A 15,599-nucleotide genomic window follows, 5' to 3' on the forward strand; every position below is an offset into this window, starting at 1 on the left:
TGGTACAAAAGAATTCATTGAAGAGATCATGCCAAAGATCCTTGGTATTTTCAAGGTAGGTAAATCTGAAGCTGGAGAATTTATGTACACTGGGTTTCAATTCAGACAAGACAAGGAAGGTATTACCATAGATCAAGATAAGTACATTGAAAAAGTCACTGTACCACAAGTAAATGCCAGAAGTTTCACAGACAAGAAGAGAGAGATGACTCAAGATGAACTAACCATGCTAAGACAGATCACAGGAGTGCTAAACTGGACAGTGAGAGCAACCAGACCAGATTTAGCATATGATTGTATAGATCTGTCAACTCATTTCAAGGGAGGCTCTGTTGAAGAACTGATTAAAGCTCAAAACTGTGCTAATAGAATGAAGAAATCTAGAGTAGCAGTGAGAATTTCAGACCTGGGAAATCTCAAAGAATGTGAAATTTGGATGTATTCAGATGCTGCTTTCAGAAATTTGAATGATAAGACAGACAGCTGTGGAGGTTTCGTGATTTTCCTGGTAAACACCAAAGATGGAAGATCTGCTGTGATTGAATGGAAATCAAACAAACTGAAAAGAAAAGTGTTAAGCACTTTAGGAGCTGAAACGCAAGCATTGTCAGTTGGTTTAGATGCTGCGCTTGGAGTCAAGACTCAGATCAAAGAGATGACAAATGGAGAAGTAGATCTTGTTATAAGAGCAATCACTGACAACAAGTCGGCCAGAGACGCTATCTACTCAGAATCAGTGGTTGAAGAAAGAATGCTGAGACCAGAAATTGCTATCATCAAGGACATGATAGAAGAAGAAAGAGTTCTGGAAATAAGATGGATAGAAGGAAAGGAGATGCTAGCAGATCTGTTGACGAAAAAAGGAGTAAAAAGCGATCCTTTGCTTGACGTCATTCAGACTGGAAAGATGCCTAGAAGAACACTAGATCTTATTCTAAACTAAAAAAAGAATAACACAAAACCTGTATAAATGTATATAATTCTGCACAAAAAACAAACATGAGTTGGCAACGCAAGAATAATACACCGATCCCGGAAAAATACAGTGTACACAAAAGAGATCGTAAAGAAAACAAATAAAAATTACTCACACAAACAGAAAGCAGCGAGCCCATAAAAGTGTACACAACAGATACTCCGATCCCGGAGAAAAATAAAAACGCGGCATTCAGCGCTAGGCACGCTGTAAGCGGCGGTCAAAAACTAAAACGAACACGAATAGTTATTTACAGTGATTTTTTATCAAGTTTTCTAAGCAAAAGCATCAATATATCAGTTTTTTTATAATAATACAGTCCCAAGAGTGAAAAGAACCTACACGTCACATAATAGATCAAAAAATTCAGATTTTTTTCAAATTTGCCACCAATATTTCATTGTCGATATTGCATTTTTTAAGTGAAAAGAATTTACACGTCCCATAATAGATCAAAATTTAGCATCTTAACCTTTGAAACCTATGAAAATTCAGATTTTTTTCAAGTTTGCCACCAATATTTCATCGTTGATATTGCATTTTTTTAAGTGAAAAGAATCTACACGTCCCATAATAGATCAAAATTTAGCATCTTAACCTATGAAACTAAAAACATCAGATCTTTGTTAGCCCATATTTATTTTTTTTTCTTCATAATCCAGTGAGTGCCCCACATTTTTCAAGAATCTTCAAATATGTTTTACTAAAACTCTGTTTCTTTCTTTTCAGACAAATTCGTTTAGAATAGAGAAACATGCCAAAGATTTTAGACATCGTCTATGCAAACTACAAGATGCCGGAGTACGTACTTGATGAGAAAGTCTCTCGCATCAAATGGGTCTCGCTTAAAAATTACGACCTTCGTACAGCCACAGATGTCGTTATCGAGGCCATTGTAGACCAAACTGTCGAGAAAAACATTGTAATAGCATGTTTCCAGAAATGGTGTGGAGCCATAGAAAACTCAAAGATTACAAAATGTTTCGACGAAATAGTGGAGGCCTATAAATCTCAGAAGGCGAACAAGATCGTCTTTAGCACCTTCTGGTATCTCCCCAACAGCTCAAGCGTATGGAGACAGGTACGAGACATGAATGACAAGGTACGTTTTTACAACGAGCTCATCGACATGCCGCAGCTGTGTATGCATAAGATGGGCACAACCTGGGTGTCAGAATGTGATAGAACCCTGAGAATCCGAGGAATGATTTTTCTGGAGTTCCAGCTCGGGTTGGGTCTCGGACACAGCCTGAGTGTGGAGGGGTTGATCAAGGTTAAGAACTATCTACTGGTGGCCATGGACATCACATTCAGTCCCGACGCTGAAAAGAAGAGGGTCAGGTATGCGCGTGCTGTAGTTCCCCCTCCTCTCATTGAAACCGAAGGTTACCGGTTTAATGAGTATTTTAAGCAGGAGTTAAAGGACAGAAATTTGGCTGGACGTCCAAGCTCGACTGGAGGGTCTAGATCAAATCAACTTACATGGAGTCAGAGGAGGCCAGAAGGATGGAGAAACTGGGATGTATACAAGAAGAATGCTTGCTGGACAAAGGAGGAGAGGATTAGAGCGCTAGAGGAACACCTTGAAATCATCAACAAGTCAGATGAGCGTCCTGTCTGGGGAAAGAAGGAGGAGAAGAAGCAGATCCAGCATGTTCCCGAGGAGGTCAGAGATGGAGAGGAGGACCTAATCGTGTTCTCTGACGCCGAGCAGGATGGCGTGTTTGATGATGATGCTGACAGAGAGGTCGAGATTCTGACCCGAGAGCTCTCTCTCAATGATGATGCACAGATCAAAGAAGAAGAGACAGAGATAGAGTATAATGAAGAGGAACATGATGGTATGGAAGTTGATGAGTTCAGCATTGACAGGTATGACAGAGTTAATGAAGAACTAGTGAAGCAGTATAGAAAGGACCTGGCCAGCAAGACTGCGCAGATTGTGAAAGAGAAGGCAGCTTCCAGACATTGGCGTCATGAGGCTGATAAGTCTGAGACAGCCAACAATGCTCTTGAGAAAGATCTTGAGTATTACAAGCGCAGAACACAAGTTCTGGAAGGCCAGCTGAAACGCGTCTGCGACGAGTATAGGTATCTCAGAGATCTGTATGAACAAGGCGGCAGGAAGCGCGAGGTGAAGGTCAATGGCCGTAAGTTTACCAAGAGGGGTGATTTCACCAAGGATGCTAAATAGATCAAAGAAATAAACAAACATACAAACTATATGTAATGTGAGAATCATAGATCATAGACATTATTCTGGTTCTAATCTAGGTATGCTGCTGCCGACAAATACCTACCTAAGAACACTTCATAGATCACATACAAATCTGGGGATTAGAAGAGGCCACCGAAGACCCTGTGAAGGAGGACTCTTTAATCCTGTTTTAGTAGAAAGCTCATAGATCAAATATATTTTATGTACAATTTTATCATGCTTTATTCATTCTATTTGTATCTTTTATATGTCTTATTATGGCCCTCGTTTTACAGAGTGTTTATACATTCTGGGGTTTTTATTTATTCCAATATAGATCATATATCCGTGTTTTAGAGAGTCTTATAATGACGTTGTCCACCTAGAGGAATGGTTACACTTCACGCTAAAGATGGTGAGTTATGCTACTTTTATTGAACTTCTCAAAAATTTTATTAAAAAGTTTAAAATAACTAGGTATAAATGCCATTTAATGATAAGCATTTTTTTAGTGTAATTATGTACGTAGAGGCATGGAAATCTTTATAAAAAAGGACAAGGGATGTATTACTTTACTGCATCAGATCTAATAAAATCAGACAATATGAACTTTGTAAATCCTACTGTACTGTAACCTTTACTGAATAATATTACTGCTGACAATTTAACCTAAAAATCATTGAACAAAATCTACCTTTAAATGACAATGGAACTCGTTCCTCCATTTGTCTTGTGTTGTTTCATCCGACTCAATATGAAATCTTTCTGTCGAGGAGACAATGTCGAGACAAAGTTTTCTGTACTCTTCCGATGGTAGGTACCTATGAAAGAAGCATACATGGATCTTTAAATCATTTCTGAAAAATACATACATGAACGAGCAAACAACCTAACAGTAAGAATATTAATTTATACCTGGCAAGAAGTTTTGAAAACTGGCCATATCCCAAAATTGCTAGACTGATGTCCTTGGCAGTAGACCTTTCAGTATATTTCATAATAACTCGAAACTTATCCTCAAAGAACTGCAAAGCACTTGGCATAGTTTCATCTATCTTTGATGGAGAATTACTGAGACCCAGGTTGACTGTATCAAAGAGACCAGTAATGGCTCGCTGTCCTGCTAAAGAGTCATCCTTGTTTCTACTTTCACGCCACTTCATAATTTCATTATACCAGAAGCTGACATCTTTCAAAATGATCCTAGAACAGATCAAAATTAATAAGAAATACCATAAATTAGTTAATAACTACTTAGAACCTTTTTGTTTTATCTTTCCTTTGAATTATAATAACAAAATAATAGACATTCTTGGGGTAGGTACGAAATTTCGCAATTTAAAGTGATTTTTTAATTCATAATCTTTATCAAAAAATCACCTTGAAAATAGATTATGATGCCTTGCGAACAGAGAGAGACCTTCTCTCATTGCTCCCCGTCTTTTAACATCTGCCTCTTGGTCGGGCAACTTACAGATTTTCTTTAAAGCATCGTACAACTTCTCCAGATTTAAGCAGTCCTACAGAAAATATAGAAAATAAGATGCTCTAAATCAAGTCGTGGCTGAAAGAATAAGAGAAGGAGCCTTTGTCAGCCGCAGATGATTAACATAAATAGGAAAGCATTACAAAAATGCAAATCAAAGCGCTAGCCTTTTCAATTTCTAATTCTAAGTTTCTTGTAATAAAATCTATTTACCTCTTCGACATTAAAGCCAACTCCATCAATAAGAAGGCAAAGTCCCTTCAGGGTTCCCTCGAGCAAGGTTAGGTCCAGCTTCTTACCAGTCTTGTCATTCACCGTCGTAGCCAGGTAGGTGATATAGTTGTTCAATAATCTCTCTGGTAAGGAGTTAACAGTGCATCCAAGCCTTAAATAAAGTCATGGAAATGTTTTAAACCAAACAAAATTTGACTTTTATGGTATCTATTTCAAAAAGTAATAAAGGTGGTAGCTGTGCTTCTCATGGAAGCTTAGTATTTGCCTTAATGATTTTAGGCATATCATGGCTATGGGTATACACCCATTCACCCAATATTAAGGCCCCTGAGGCTAGTTTTTAAAAGTAGGTAGGGGCCTGCCTTTATCCATTACAAAACTTTCTTGAAATTTGTGCAATGACAGGTCCATCTGTTAACAAGATCTTATCAGAAGAAAAAAAAAACATATCTCCTGCTACTTGAGTTTATACGATTCAATTTACCTTTCTGGAAAAACTTGAATGATTTTGCCCAGAATTATTTTGACTTGCGCCTGAACGGTTGGATATAACTTGGTTGCACGGGTTAGCTCCTTAAAATATCTGTCCGCCAACTTTTCTACTGGATATTCTTCTTTCTAAAAAAAAAGAAAATCTTATAATAAACTAACAAGTTTTTTTTCGTCTCCAGCGAAAAAACTGGTTCGAATTGGATGTACTTTTATTAAAGCTTTATAAATATTTGGGATGGTATTACTATTAGGCAATTCTCCTAACCTCCCATAACTTTTAAAGTCATCTAGAAATAGTAAAAAAAATATATACAGAATGTTAATCTAATTTAACATAGAATGATATGTATTTGGTCCAGACGTTTCGACGATCTTAGTTACACAAAGGGGGGGGGGGGGGAGGGGCGAAAGTGACACTTTTTGTAACCAAAACTAAAAGTCAACAAAGGAACTCAACTAAAAAAAAGAGTTACAGGTCTGAGATTTTGCATGGCAGCTGCTTTATAGGGGTACAATATGGAACTGTGAAGAAACGGCGGCGCAACCGCCGAAAACCGCCGTTTCCCGCCGAATTTTTTTTTTGCCTTTTCTCGGCGGTTTTCGGCGGTTGCGCCGCCGTTTTTTCACAGTTCCATATTGTACCCATATAAAGCAACTGCCATGCAAAATGTCAGACCTGTAACTCTTTTTTTAGTTGAGTTCCTTTGACTTTTAGTTTTGGTTTCAAAAAGTGTCACTTTCGCCCCCCCCCCCCCTTTTCAACCAATTGCTAAAGTATAGGTATTTGATGATACCTGATTTTTAAAGCTGGGCAGAGCATTTTCCATCAATTTCAAAGCTTCTACCTTCAGTTTAGTAGTTGGCGTCTTGAAATATATTGTATCTACCAGAACCTAATAAAGCAAGCGTTACATAACAGGTTTTAAAAATAATTTCAGCTGAATGAAGATCAATAAAACATAATATTGGCTTGGCTTTTTTCTTTAAGTGCCATATACATTGAGTACCGAATAACTAACCCCTCCCCCCCTCCCTTTATTTTCATTTGTGGAGGGGATGGTGGAGTTTTTTTTGTGTTTTTTACTTTAAGTCAGACTAGATTGGGTACTGGGTAGCCCAACAGAGATTAGATATGGACTGGAAATTTTCTGATTAATTTTTAAAATATGGTTGGGGTTTTGGTGCTCGATAGGCACTTTGTGGGAAAGTACCAAAATATTGAATAAACTTTTTTTTCGTAATGCTAAATCTTACAACAGTGCTGAAAGTGTCTATATTGTAGAACAAGGATGACAACATCCATAAAAGCGAAGCACTGAAACTATAGGACAAACGGACGTTAACACTTACATAGTGTCAGAACTGAATAATCGGAATATAAATGTATAAGAGTTGAAGCAAAATTGTAAGTGTAAATTTGTTGAAAAACTGCTTGATACAGGATAATGTTTATGGACATACTTACATTTTTAGGACTTGATTATAGAGCTGCTTGTTTGAAACATTATACTTTGTTGTCCCAGGAATAAACATACCAAAAATCAGATCAATCGGATGATTAGATATGATCACAAAAAAATTTGTTGTTGAAAAAGTAAAAAAAATCAACATGTTTAAAATGGAAGTACGGACATTCTTGTAATGATTATAGAGTTGCTATGCTTTCTAAATCGTACCCAACTACTAAAGGAATCACCATGCAAAGTTTGAAATCGATAGGACAATTCCAACATTCCTAAATTAACTAAAAAAGCTATCCGTTTGTGACGGACGTATGGACAGACGTACGGGCCGACCCTAATTATAGAAAAGCTTCGCTTTTAAAAACATCTTTCTAAAAAATACCTGCAAGTGAACCAAATTAATATCTCTAATTTGGTGAGAATACTGGTTGAGAATATGCCTCAATATCCGGATAATATTTAGCTGCAAATCGGCAACTTCAGAACTCAGCTCTTTAGTCAATAAATTGGTAGTTTCTAAACAAAATAGGTAGTAAGCATTATAAAATAATCTGAGCATTCTCATAAAGGGGTAGTTGCACCAAATGCATTTGAACTTAATTTAGTGAACCGCATATCTTTTCCTTGTTAATGGGTTAAACTACATTTATATGGCATATATTTGAAAGAATTAAAATTATTTACCACGTAGGTAGTTTTTAAAATACCAAGACTTGAAAATCGTCTTTATGTGATAAATATGCAATTTAAAAGGATTTGAATGGTAGGTTTGTTATCTATTCAACAATTTTCCCTACCTGAATACTGAACAGAAAGTGTGGGGGTATCCAAAATAATATCAGTATACTTCTTTAGATCTCCTGCTATACCACTTTGTCCCACAAAAATATCAAATGGGAAGTTTTCCAGGGCGACCAACGATCTGACCACAAGATCATTGCCAAGCTCTTTAGCACAGTTATTGGTGTTCTTTAGGAGAACAGAGTCATGCGAGGCCACAAGCAAGGACTGAAGTCCTCCTCTTAACTCCCCAGCCTTAAAATAATTTTTTTTAAAGAGATATCAGTTTATTTATTTAGGCAAAAAATTGCGGGCAGCATCCAAATTTTTATGTATTTTATGCACAGTAGATTTCTATGTTTATTTTAGGTTAGGTTAGAAAATGGACGCTGTAGGGTCTAGAATTTTTTATTTACAAAAAAAAACCGCAATCTGCATAAAAAAAAACAAGAATCCGCAATCCACAGATTAATCTGTTTTTATTTGGGGCGCGTTTTTGTAAGAATCCGACCCACATCTTGTTCTACCTGTTCCATTAAGCCGTCCATTCCAGCTACCCTGTTCCTAACACAACATTTTAAATTGCATCTGAAAAGTAAATGCACATACAAATATTTTTTTCGTATACTCCAATTGTATTAAGTCAAATCTTTTCAAAACATTCATTTTATTTCTGTTTTGCAATATTTATAAAAAAGGTTATATTTTACACAACACAACTCTGCATCTTTTAACCTCAGCCCTTCACAAAAATCAGCAGTAAATTTTCTCAGTTACAAGCAAACATTTGTACAGAAAAGACTATAGAAGGGATAACCATATTCATTATTAAAGATGTAACTTTTTCTTTGTAATTTTCAAGAACTTTTTCACCATTTTTTTATTTTTTACTTAAAAATAAGCTATACTTTTTGAAGTTATGTATTTGCTCTTATATATGAAATATGGTTAATTTTGGAAGGTTGACAAGGATTAGATATAACTAATCAAAATATATTTCTGCTTTTGAGCTGTGTGTTTTTAGTGGATAGTCTTTTTTCAACACTAGTGCAGTGTATTGTTTAATTTATTTTCCATCATCTTCATACCAGTTGAGACGCTCCTCATAGAATTTGATGACCACTTGCGGGATTCGAACATTGGCCTCCTTTGCGGGAACAAGATCAGCTTCATCAGACCCCTAAATAGTTAAATAGGTTAAATACGTACGTACATAATCAGATGAACATTGTCTCTGCATTAATAAATTTTAGTTTGTAAGCATGATGTTATTTAAAGTTAATTTATGAAAGATAATATTAGTTTGCACTGTTTTTGATTTGTTAAGCTTCGCTCTTCATGTTATTGCTATCCTTAGTTTATTTTTATTTAATTTTTACCTTCCACTTGATGAGAAAATATAATTCTCCAGGGTCGTTGGTTGCTCCAATAATCTTTTCAGGCTGAAGTCCTCGAGAGAAACCCTTGGGGCGAGATTCAACTTTGGCCTTCTTCTTGGAAGAGTCAGTCCCTTCGGTGGTAGACTTGCGTTTTTCAGCTAAAACATTTTGATATTGGATACAAACACAAATACTTTAGTTGAAATTAACAAATAGCAGAAATCTTACTATCCTTCCCTTTTTTCAATCTTTTTAAGTTTAAAATATTATGAAATTAAATTTTAAAAGAAGTTTCTTCTTAGGTATTCTATTACATAAAGTGTTATGGGTTTCTTTGTCAGTAGCTTAAGATTTCTATAAATACACAACCGATTGAGTTCTCGATTTTATAGAAGCATCTTATGGGCCACTGGATGATTATACGCTTTTTAATTCTTATATCTAAGTTTGGCTTTAGGATATTTTCTTACTTTCCTTACTCTTTTGAACACAAAGCTCCTAGATGCTAGGAGCACAGCCACTAATGTTCATAAAAGTATCGGTTTACTCAGATATTAAATGTTATTACCTGGTTTTTCAGCCCCCGAATCTTTTGCTCCCTCATTCTTCTTGTTAAACGCTGTAAAAATCATTATTATCATTCTATATTTTTAAACAGTAAGATCACGTAAAATCATCAATTTATAGTGCAATCGCTTGTGCTCTGAGTTTCATGTGCATTTTACGGCTTAGCTAATTTAGTTTATGTTAATAACAATGTGTGATTGTATCCTGGTAGTTATCTGATAGATGGATAGAGGCTTATAAAGTTATCGAAAAACATAACTTTGAATATTTATAAAGAGTTTAATTAACCTGAAATGATTTCTGGACAATCCAGATGTGCCTCTGGCTCCCAGGTGTTGTCAGATTCATTATCCCATCCCTTCCATTTTACCAAGTATTCCGTCTGAACAAAGAATAATTTTTTTTTAAAATTTGGCCGTTAATTTCTGGTCTTAGAGGAAGAAGACATTTTGACACTAGTTTATACAGAGCATTACTAAATAAATATATTTTAATGATTAATCCCAATACACCTTACTATTACGTTAATTTTTGTAATACATGAACTAGGTAAGGAGTTCTTACTATTTAAACTGAAGCTTTGAATAGCCTATTAACTCTAACATAACGATCTTAAACTAAAGTTATCAGCGAATAGCTACACATTTAACTTAAGGATATCAGAATTCACCAAAACTGACTCAAATTACCATAAGAATAACGTACCTAGACAAAAACTTCTTTTTACAAGTATTGTAAATTAAATATCATGAAATGACTAAAAATTATCTTAACGTTACCTTTCCCTTCCTAACTCTCTTCTCCAGGATGGTCTCAACTTCGTATTCTTCGTCGCTCATTTTATCTGGTCTGAAATGTTGAAAACGACGTTTGGGACATAAAAGTGAAACACTTATTAGTAAACCGGAGGGAAGCTTTCTTGGGGACATTGCTCTAAGCAGGGTTAACCCATCCCATCCCACAATAGATAACAACCACTAGGGAACCACAAGAAGTTCCCCTAAAATGAAGAAAAATAGTCCAGAGGATTGGAGTTTATAATCTTTATCTACTTTTATTTTAGATCATGCAATAGAATGTGGGTCTATCTTTAGAGTGCTAAGCGTATTATAGAATAGACAAGTTTACCGAGTTTATCATCAATATATCCCCTTAAGACATTATTTTGCTCTTATATGAGAACTTGATCGACACAGAGTAGTTTTTGTGATATTATGGTCTTAGCCTTCTCACTAAAAGAATAAGTGATATATAATAAAATATTTACTTCTTTTCGAATTGTTGAACAAACAGCCTATATTGGAAAAAATACTAGTTTCATGAAAAAAAAAATAATTTTTATAAAATTATTATAATCTTTTGTTTTCATGTTTTGGTATACCATTGCATCCTTTTAAGTTTATTTGTAACGCCAAAAAAATTACACATAAATCGTGTGCGCCGAAATAAAACTTTTATGAGACTACTGTTTAACAAACAAATGACGAGCAGGCACTTAAAAATTTTGATATAGTAAAATTAAAACTATATGTCCAAAAAAAAGAATAGATATTTTGTTGCGCAATGCAATAAAACAAATTAATTTCATCAAAATAAAATCTTTTTAAGAATTAATGAAGGAAAAAACGTTAAAACCTCTTAATAATATGAAACATTCAAAATTAAAGATAATATCATATAAGAAACGTTCAGAAACAAGAAAATAGATTTAACTTCATTTAAATAATTTTTATTTATTTATTATTGAAATGATTAGTGAAGCAACCCCTGAAGCACAGATGTGCCAGATAAATTTTAAATAAAATTTAACAAATATTTATATTTTACTAGTCCTATGAAAACGACATTGATTAACAACATTGTTTTATTTTAATCTATAATTAATTAAAATTTTATGTAATTAAAAAACTTAATATAATGCGGCACATCTGCCAAGATAGCGCGAATTAGTGCACAATGCCGCTGAATATCATTGGAAAGCCGCATAAGGATTAAAGGGACTTTATTGCTAATAATAGTCGAATTCATCAGAGGGGACATTGAGCTGTTTAATACAACAGTCCCCAAAGTTTTATAATAACGTTTTCTTATTTGCTGGCTTAACATTTTTGTAGACTTTTGATTGGTTGGTTCATAAATTTGAGTGTCAAAACGATTCAACAACCAATTGTAATCTACAGAATGGGTAATTTTGTGTATTATCATTGGGGATGTACACTAATTTATCGGCCAATGTCTTATCCCATAGGTCCCTGCGAATTCATTGTAGGTATAAGAGAAGATTTATTAACCTAGAAAGTCTTTTTTATAAGCAAGATTTATTTGTTAACATAGATTATAATTGTGAAGTATTCAATTGAAAGTTTATTTACAGAACTGATAAATTATTGATGAAAGTAATCCATACAAAATACAAATATTTATTCGTAAATGTAGTAACCTTTATATCCAAACTTTAGAAAATGGAAAGGTCAATGTTGAAAGGTTCTTTATAAAAATCAACTCATCTACAAACAAAAATAAGAAAAAAATAAAAGATCATTATTCTACAAGTTCCATGACATTCTTTAGACCGCAAATATGCAGTTGAGATGAGGTAACATGACGCTTGGAAATTGGAATTGGGAGGAATCATGATATTACTGGCCCAGCAGCGGCCAGGGGATTACTAGAATGACTGAGTCTCCACGTAGAAACATCTTGGCAATGAATCTGTCCTTGTTTACTTGCTTTCCCTTCTTTTGGGGCCTTTGCCAGCCTTAGGGATTTCAGTCCAAATCTCTTTGACCTGCTCAAAAACCACATTGCAGTGCCTTCGAATGCCTTAACTCTGCCCAGAAGCTTCTTGTTGTTTCTACAGTTGATCAAAACTTGTGTGTTGTTCTTCACGGAATCTGTCAGAACTCGATCTCAGTGGTCCAGTGCTAAACTCCTCCTGTACCTTGGGCACAGTGGCGTGCGAAGCACATTGTCTAGGGGGGGGCATTTTGAGGATTTTGTAAAATTTTGCCCCCCCCTAAATCAAAGTGCCCCGGGGGGGCACTTTGCTTTAGGGGGGGGCATTTTGATTATATATACTAATTTTAAATAAGGGCGTTTTAAGGGGTGGGATTATTTGATTATGGGCCTTCTAGTCCTTATCCCTTCTTCCCCATCCCTATTTCCCATTTATATCCCCCATATTTTCCCCCCCTCTCTTCTCCCCCATCCCTTCTCCCCACCCTGCAATGACCGAAGGGAAGGGAGCTAGAAAGCATCTTCGAAAAAAAAGTACAGAAGATAATTTAACCTTCCACCCCCCCCCCCCCCCCACCACAAAACATTTTTTATGGGAGGAAGGGGATGTTATAAAATCTCAGCAGGAAGGATGAATAACCCCATTAAAAAAAATTGGGGGGGGGGAGATAAAAACACTCATTTTGGAAATAATTTACCAAAAATAAACCTAATATGTAGAACTGATTTTAAATATTTCTTTATTGTATGACAACAAGGATGACAACATCTATAAGTAGCAAAGCACAAAAAATCATTAATAAGAATATAGACAAGAAGATTTAAAGAGCATTAGTTTAAATAAATATATATTTTAGGTAGAAAAAGTCACAAATCCTTTTTCTTGTATGTTGTGTGATGACAGTCAAAGTAAATTACATACTAGATGCTCGGAACAACGAGAGATTTAATTTTTTTGATATTATAATCCACAAAAAAATTTATTGTGCTATAAAATCCAAAGATATAAAGAACTTTGTAAAAAATAAAAAAAAAATACTTGTCCTTTCATCTACAGATATGAAAATCTCTTAGAAATATGGAAAACTTTGGGGTATAGCCTCTTTTGTGGCAACGCCTCTTAAGAGGCATTTCGTCGTATTTGCATAGTAGCTTTTAATAGTTTATTATAGGTTAAGTTAGGTTAGGTGATTTTCCCGCAGGGTTAGGCAATTGACCCCACAGGGGCTATAAATAGGGGAAAAGCTACTGTGAAAATATGAAGAAATTAAGAGGCAATGTCACGAAAGGGACTATACCCGAAATTTGATTTTGATACCCTTAGCTACAAAAATTTTGTGAATTGGACCAAACAGTGGGGGAATTGTGAAAGATACAAAATTGCCAAAAACGTCCTAAAAAGCAGTCCGACCTCCAGAAAGTTCTAATATTTAATTATACTCCATAATGTTGGGAGTGTTAACATTAAGTTTTAGCCTTCTATCTTTAATTGCAGTTAAGAAAATTACATTTCCCCATTAGCATTACAAACTGACAGCCATAGTTATTAAAGAGAAGATAAAAAGTTATATCAACATATCCTACCCTCTTCAAATGGCAATTTAACAATATGTCAATTTTTCATGAAGTGGTGTTTTCAAGGATTTATTAGGGCAGTGTGCAAAGCGCACCGAAAAATATTTATTTCCTCTTTGAACTAAAATCAATTAACTACAACAAGAGTGACGTATTTTAACAAGTTACGAATATAGAGTGTAGTTAGTTTTAAGGCTCTTTAATGAAAATTGCCATAAAAAAAACATGTCTTTTTGTAAGGGTATGTACACAAAAAAATGATAAACTTATCATGAACATCATATGACATCATATATAGTTATTAATTTAGACAGACATACAATGTTGAAAAAAAGGCTTAGATAAATATCAACGCTGTTTCATTTTTATTTAAATAACTTTTTGATTAAATATTTGATTTTTACAAATGTTTTTATACAATGTGATAAAAAGCAGAAAACAATTGGAAGGGCGCAAAGCGCAAATTTTTTTCTTCAAATATGCAGGGAGGAGGGAAGGTGTTTTGGGCTTTTTATTACACTAGTCCCCAATATTTCATATAAACATTTTCTTATTCGTTAGCTCAACATCTTTTGGGACTTAAATGGAATATTGATTGGTTGGTTAATTAAGTTGAGTTTCCATACGTTTCATCCACTAATTGTAATCTATATAAGGGGTAATTTTGTGTATCATCATTGGGGATGTACAAAATTTCTTTGGTAAAAAGTTTATATTATACAAAAAAAGATACTTCCTATTAAGGTTAAATGAATAGTAAATGTGGGAGAGTTTTGCTTTTTGTAGGGTAGGGGGCAAAAAGGGGCATTTTTGTTTACCAGGGGGGGGCAAAACGGGGCATTTTTCAACATTTAGGGGGGGGCAGGGGGGGCGGTCGCTAGGGGGGGGCAGGGGGGGCGTTTTGGTCGCTAGGGGGGGGCGATTGCCCCAAACGCCCCCTTCGGTTCGCACGCCACTGCTTGGGCATCAATCTCCTCAGGGTTCATCATTATCTGTAAATAATTTAAAAGTAATTTCTAGCAGACGAAGTTCTCTGATAACACATCTCATAAAATATTACAGGTGACGAAATTTACCATGCAAAAGCTCAAATCCAAGAAATTCCACAATTTATAGCTGGCTTATTATGGAAATGAATTGAAAATTTTGCTCAATAAAGGTACTATTTCTATTTTTTGCTCCCTTTCAGTCCAAAATTTCTAACCTTTTGCTAATCCTATAATACAAAGTAGCTTGATTTCTGTCCGTCCGTCTTTCGGATTTAAAGTTTTTATTATTTTCTCGACTCCTATTCAGTGAAATTTTTGGATACTTCTCTTAAGTTTCAATGAGATTTGCCTATTTGTTGGGGTGCTAGTTCGATTCATAGATTTTAAGTTATCATGTTTTTCTCGACTTCTACTCAAGATAGACGAATGAAGTTTTCAAGGATTATTTAGTTCAAAATTGTTTTTTGGTTGGAATGCTAGATCAATTTCTAGATTTGATAGATTTTAAAAGGATTCGTGATTTATTTTAGTTTAATGTTTATTTTCTATGACACTGCTCATTAGTTAATTTTTTCCAGATTTTCATCTTTAATTTTTGAGCTTCGCTACTTATGTATGTTGTCATCCTTGTTTTCATTGTCACTACTAGCTAATTCGCCCCTAACCCCCAACTTGCTACGGAAAGTTACAAAAACGCCTACATTCTAGTACAAGTGTGTAAAGGG

The 15,599-nt window shown here is 34.9% G+C and overlaps 2 protein-coding genes across 2 annotated transcripts in view; both read right to left on the reverse strand.

Annotated features, from left to right (window-relative positions):
• The window catches only part of LOC145307865 (DNA-dependent protein kinase catalytic subunit-like), a 72,119-nt gene extending 63,907 nt beyond the window's left edge, over positions 1 to 8,212 (reverse strand). Inside the window, exons 1-9 of the mRNA XM_080150232.1 lie at positions 8,156 to 8,212; positions 7,646 to 7,883; positions 7,231 to 7,364; positions 6,180 to 6,278; positions 5,378 to 5,511; positions 4,873 to 5,044; positions 4,554 to 4,693; positions 4,089 to 4,376; positions 3,868 to 3,994 (exon numbers count right to left, since the gene is read on the reverse strand). Of these exons, the coding sequence (XP_080006358.1) occupies positions 3,868 to 3,994; positions 4,089 to 4,376; positions 4,554 to 4,693; positions 4,873 to 5,044; positions 5,378 to 5,511; positions 6,180 to 6,278; positions 7,231 to 7,364; positions 7,646 to 7,883; positions 8,156 to 8,176 (1,353 nt within the window). The 5' untranslated portion in view covers positions 8,177 to 8,212. The remainder of the gene's footprint in view (positions 1 to 3,867; positions 3,995 to 4,088; positions 4,377 to 4,553; positions 4,694 to 4,872; positions 5,045 to 5,377; positions 5,512 to 6,179; positions 6,279 to 7,230; positions 7,365 to 7,645; positions 7,884 to 8,155) is intronic.
• A 3-nt stretch (positions 8,213 to 8,215) lies between these two features.
• Positions 8,216 to 11,345, reverse strand: LOC145307933 (chromobox protein homolog 3-like). Its single transcript, XM_080150236.1, has 5 exons — positions 10,354 to 11,345; positions 9,863 to 9,956; positions 9,576 to 9,626; positions 9,008 to 9,165; positions 8,216 to 8,808 (listed from the first exon to the last, which is right to left on the reverse strand). The coding sequence occupies exons 1-5, from the start codon at positions 10,501 to 10,503 to the stop codon at positions 8,695 to 8,697; spliced, it is 567 nt and encodes a 188-aa protein (XP_080006362.1). The 5' UTR covers positions 10,504 to 11,345; the 3' UTR covers positions 8,216 to 8,694.
• Positions 11,346 to 15,599: the final 4,254 nt, after the last annotated feature.

This window comes from Acartia tonsa, chromosome 2 (genome assembly GCF_053477335.1).
Source record: "Acartia tonsa isolate MP-2025a chromosome 2, ASM5347733v1, whole genome shotgun sequence".
In the NCBI taxonomy this organism is placed as follows: domain Eukaryota; kingdom Metazoa; phylum Arthropoda; class Copepoda; order Calanoida; family Acartiidae; genus Acartia; species Acartia tonsa.